We start from the raw sequence: 5,493 nt of genomic DNA, 5'->3' as shown, positions 1-5,493 counted from the left end.
TGTAATTATTGTAACTGGAGAGTTTCACTATCCATGTAAATGTCCAAGCTTAGTGCATGGCCTCAACTAACTCTCGTGGCAGCAAGTTCTTCAGTCTAATTAGGCATTTACCGAAGAAAGCATTCTTTTTTAACTGTTTTTATTTTGCCACATTTCAGTTTAATTGAATATGCTCTTGAACTTGTATTATGAGACAGGGAGAACCCATTCTCCATCTACTCTGTACTAGTCAGTATTTTATAGATTTTTCTCATGTTCTCTCTTATTCATCTCCTTTGTAAGGTAACAATACCAGTGTTTTTAACCTTTCTCGGTAAGAGAGTTTCCCTAGGCCCTTGATCATGATCATAGCCCTTCCCTGAACCCCTCTAGTTCTGCAGTATCCTATATGAGAACCGTGCCAGTTCCATATAGCTGTGTCTATAGGATAATGAAACATTGAATAAGTGATTTCTTGGCACTGTATTTTCCATATTATTCCATCTCCCACTCCTCCTGGATGTCAATGTTGTGCTTAGTTCCTGTCAATGCTTGCACTGTGCGCAGGATCTGTACCATGACACCCAGGTCCCTGTTCTGAGTTTCTAAAGTTAAATTAGAACTTTATAAGGTGTTTGAAGACTTCAAGTTTTTCCTTCCAATGGGCAAACACGTTGCAGTTATGGACTTTAAAGCATATCTGCCATCATGCTGCCCATTCACCTGGCTTGGTTAGTTCCCTCTGGAGTCTTCTCTGGACTTGACTATGATGTAAACAATCTGCTGCAATCTGTAAATGTTGCCACCTCACTGCTCACCCCCCTTGCTACATTATTAATAGCCATCAAATATTTACTGCACTATTTGTTATAAAGTGTGTAATCGCCATTGCCATGCATCTCTCCCTCACAGGCATCTTGAGCATTTCTGACACCGATCGACTCTTCGACTACCTCATGGCATCTTTCAACCTCACCCCCTCTGACTCTTCAACATTCATCCTAATGGGCATCCCTGGACTGGAAGCTGCCCATGTCTGGATTTCCATCCCTTTCTCTATGTTCTACTTTATCGGCCTGTTGGGAAATGTCACTGTTCTCTATGTTGTAGGGAAAGAACAGAGCCTCCACAAGCCGATGTACCTGCTGATCTGCATGCTGGCGCTTACAGACATCAGCACGTCTACCTTCGTCGTGCCGAAGGCACTGTGTATATTTTGGTTCAATTTGAAAGACATTACTGTGGGTGGCTGCCTCACCCAGATGTACTTCCTTCATGCAGCTTCTGTTATGCACTCAGCCGTCCTTGTGACAATGGCCTTTGATCGCTACGTTGCCATATGTAACCCTCTGAGATACACCACCATCCTCACCAACGCACGGATAGCTAAGCTAGGGCTAGTGGGTTTCATAAGAGCTGTTCTCTTAATTCTGCCCGAGACCCTGCTCCTGAGGAGGCTGCCATTCTGTGCCAACTGCATTATCCCCAACACGCACTGTGAGCACGTGGCTGTGGCAAAGATGTCATGTGGGGACATCACGGCCAACAGGACGTATGGCTTGATAATAGCATTTGTAGTCATTGGGTTTGACCTGATGCTCATTGCCTTGTCCTACGGTCTGATCATCAGGGCCGTCCTCAGAATCTCCTCCAAGAAAGCCCACCAGAAAGCCCTCAACACTTGCACTGCCCACATCTGTGTGATACTGACATCTTATACTCCCGCCCTTTTCTCCTCTCTGACACAACGGTTTGGTCAGGGCATCGCTCCGCACATTCACATCATCTTGGCCAACCTCTATTTCCTCATCCCTCCCCTGCTCAACCCTATCATTTATGGGGTCAAAACCAAAGAGCTTCGTGACAAATTGGCCAAATACACCTGCAAAATGTGATTGCCTGTGGCCATGGACTTTATCCTTGTGTGACAAGGCGGGGAAAGGAGATCTCCTCATTAATCAAGGGTGCTTTGTCCCCGTTTGGCTGAGCTCAGCATTGTGGAAGTTCACAGTCTGAGAAGTTCCTCACACTTAACATCTTATCACTTCATGACCAAGCACTGCTCTCCCCATTGCTAAGTTTCCTCTCTCTGTCCATCACCTGATCACTTTCAGCATCACCCATCAGCCCCGCCCTCCATACACCCTGACACTCTCTCTTGCCATGACTTCCAGACCACCAGAAGATGCTGCAGCTCTCTGATGCAAGGAGGCTTTCCTTGAGACCCTGTGTGAACAGCATTCTTGATCAGTTTGACAAACAGAGACTATGCTTTCAGATAACCAAAGACAAAGAAAGCAACTACAATGCTGAACTTCTTTAGCATATGTACAGTGATCTGGTGAACAACATTTATCTGACTTTTCTAAGTCCAATCCTTCAGGAAAGTTTCAGATGGAAAGTGTGAATACAGGAAAATGGCTGCAGAGATTGAGACATTCTACTAGAGCTTGTTGGTGAGACTTGCGAAACCCTGTGTTTTTTAGAAACGGATTGCTGTGTTAAACTCCGACGTCACACTGGAGTCTAATTACTTATTGCTTGAGCAGTCGATTTTCACATTGCTGTTCAGCTGGATCTTTCAAAATACACACCAACCCTTCCTGGTGTGAAAGATGTCAGAAGTTGGTGCTGAGATTTCATGTTGGATTTTCTGAAAGAGAGATTGACACCAACCATGCTGGTGATTGAATCACTTGCAGAACTAGGTCCTTCAGGAACAGTCAGCATGGATTCACCAAGGGCAAGTCATGCCTGACTAACCTAGTTGCCTTCTATGACGAGATAACCGGCTCTGTGGATGAGGGGAAAGCAGTGGATGTGCTATTTCTGGACTTTAGCAAAGCTTTTGATACAGTCTCCCACAGTATTCTTGCCAGCAAGTTAAAGAAGTATGGGCTGGATGAATGGATGGTAAAGTGGATAGAAAACTGGCTAGATGGTCGGGCTCAACGTGTAGTGATCAATGGTTCCATGTCTAGTTGGGAGCCGGTATCAAGTGGAGTGCCCCAAGTGTCGGTGCTGGGGCCGGTTTTGTTCAATATCTTCATTAACGATCTGGACGATGGTGTGGACTGCACCCTCAGCAAGTTTGCAGATGACACTAAACTGGGAGGAGTGGTTGATATGCTGGAGGGTAGGGATAGGATACAGAAGGACCTAGACACATTAGAGGATTGGGCCAAAAGAAATATGATGAGGTTCAACAAGGACAAGTGCAGAGTCCTGCACTTAGGACGGCAGAATCCCATGCACTGCTACAGACTAGGGACCGAATGGCTGGGCAGCAGTTCTGCAGAAAAGGACCTAGGGGTTATGGAGGACGAAAAGCTGAATATGAGTCAGCAGTGGGCCCTTGTTGCCAAGAAGGCTAATGGCATTTTAAGTTTTATAAGTAGGGGCATTTCCAGCAGATCGAGGGATGTGATCATTCCCCTCTACTCAGCACTGGTGAGGCCTCATTTGGAGTACTGTGTCCAGTTTTGGGCCCCACACTACAAGAAGGATGTGGATAAATTGGAGAGAGTCCAGCGGAGGTTAACAAAAATGATTAGGGGGCTGGAGCACATGACTTAGGAGGAGAGGCTGAGGGAACTGGGATTGTTTAGCCTGCGGAAGAGAAGAATGAGGGGGGATTTGATAGCTGCTTTCAACTATCTGAAAGGGGGTTCCAAGAAGGATGGATCTAGACTGTTCTCAGTGGTAGAAGATGACAGAACAAGGAGTAATGGTCTCAAGTTGCAGAGGGGGAGGTTTAGGTTGGACATTAGGAAAAACTTTTTCACTAGTAGGGTGGTGAGGAAGTGGAATGGGTTACCTAGGGAGGTGGTGGAATCTCCTTCCTTAGAGGTCTTTAAGGTCAGGCTTGACAAAGCCCTGGCTGGGATGATTTAATTGGGTTTGGTCCTGCTTTGAGCAGGGGGTTGGACTAGATGACCTCCTGAGGTCCCTTCCAACCCTGAGATTCTATGATTCTATGATTCTACTGTGCTCTGCCCTGCACAACCTTTATTGGCTAATATCTCATTTTTGCCATTTTTTCTTGAGACCTTGGACAGTTGGAGCAGAAGTGGAGAGTTTTGCCAGTGGATCACTGGCCTCATATTCAGAACAACCATTTGGAGCAGTTTTGGGATGAAGGTCTCAAATACACGAATGTTGCTGGTGACAAAGACTTCAGTGAACATGGCTTTTCTCTGTTGTTGCTGTCACTACCTTTTAGCAATGCTGCAGTTGAAAGATTGTTTTCCCAGATGAACTTGATAAAAACTTTTGTGAGAGAAGATGCAGGAGGAGCATTTAGAAAACATTCTTCATGTTAGGCGTATATGCAATGACACAAAATTTTTGTGAACATTTTGCCCCAGTGAAAGAAATGATTGCACTGGTCACTGGTGTTATGTATGACCAGCTGCAGAAGCATTCTACTTACAACGAAGACAGTGAGGATGAAATGTTGCCTTTTAGAGTATAACAGTAACAAACTAATTCAACTCAAAATATAGACACTGACTGCAGTCATTGAATGCAATTAGAAAGAAATAATATAATAATGATATTGTTGATTTTACACTCCATATATTTTGGGCTGCTTTTGGGCTATTTTTAACTCTGTCGTTTGCTGTTTTTCATTTGAAACAGCTGCCAATCCTCAATCGGGATACAAGTACCGGTATTGGGGGGTTGATTTTAAATTTGATCATCATCTCATAGCTTTGTTGTTAATGTGGACAAACTCCTGCTTGGGTTTTTAGCTCTTTTTTTAAAATCACATCTGTACTAGATAGCTAAAAAAATCTGTCATTTGTTAGTTGATGTATAGACCAATATGTTAATAAAAAAAACCCAATAACTTTGTTTCAATAAATATACTGAGCAATTTGAGCTTAATTTTTTTTAGTGATTTGAGGCTATTCATGCAGTAGAAATTTGGCAAACTACCTCAAGCTGAGCTAGAGGAAGAGCAGCAACAGCCAGAAACACAAGGGCCAGAGAAGCCGGCCGAAAGGCAGAGTTGGGCTGGAGCCAGAGAAGCAGCACTGAGCCAGAAGGTTTAGAGCTGGGCCAGAGGCTTGGCAGCTCCCCCTACTCCACTCTGGGGCATCCCCTTGCAGCAGCTCCTCACCCCCCACCCTCCGCCCTGAGGCACTCCCTCCCCGCCCCAGGTCACTCCTGCTCCACACACGAGCACCCGGAGCACACCGTCGCTGCTTCACTTCTCCCGCCTCCCAGGCTTGCGGCGCCAAAGAAAATGGCACCCCCCAAATCCTAGTCGCCTAAATGGTTGCACCGGCCCTGCATGGACACAGAATTCTCTCAGAGCACAGGCCCTAGCAATTTGGACATCATGGTGGTAATGGGATAGGTTCATGCCATGGAATGCCGATTCTGGGCCCAGGAAACAAGCACAGACTTGTGGGACCACATAGTGTTGCAGGTCTGGGATGATTTCCAGTGGCTGTGAAACTTTCGCATGCAGAAGGGTACTTTCATATGCATAAGGGCACTTTCCTG

The 5,493-nt window shown here is 45.5% G+C and overlaps 1 protein-coding gene across 1 annotated transcript; it reads left to right on the top strand.

Moving 5' to 3' along the window:
• Positions 1-935: 935 nt before the first annotated feature.
• On the top strand, positions 936-1,874 carry LOC123353847 (olfactory receptor 52N4-like). The gene has a single exon (XM_044995308.1). It carries the CDS (start codon positions 936-938, stop codon positions 1,872-1,874), a length of 939 nt encoding a protein of 312 aa, XP_044851243.1.
• Positions 1,875-5,493: the final 3,619 nt, after the last annotated feature.

Source organism: Mauremys mutica, chromosome 1 (assembly GCF_020497125.1).
Source record: "Mauremys mutica isolate MM-2020 ecotype Southern chromosome 1, ASM2049712v1, whole genome shotgun sequence".
Lineage (NCBI taxonomy): Eukaryota > Metazoa > Chordata > Testudines > Geoemydidae > Mauremys > Mauremys mutica.
This window is presented reverse-complemented; position numbering and strand designations above follow the sequence as displayed.

What these genes read in the sequence shown, in the direction of transcription:
- LOC123353847 (XM_044995308.1), top strand. Translation starts at nt 936, where the DNA reads ATGGCATCTTTCAACCTCACCCCCTCTGACTCTTCAACATTCATCCTA.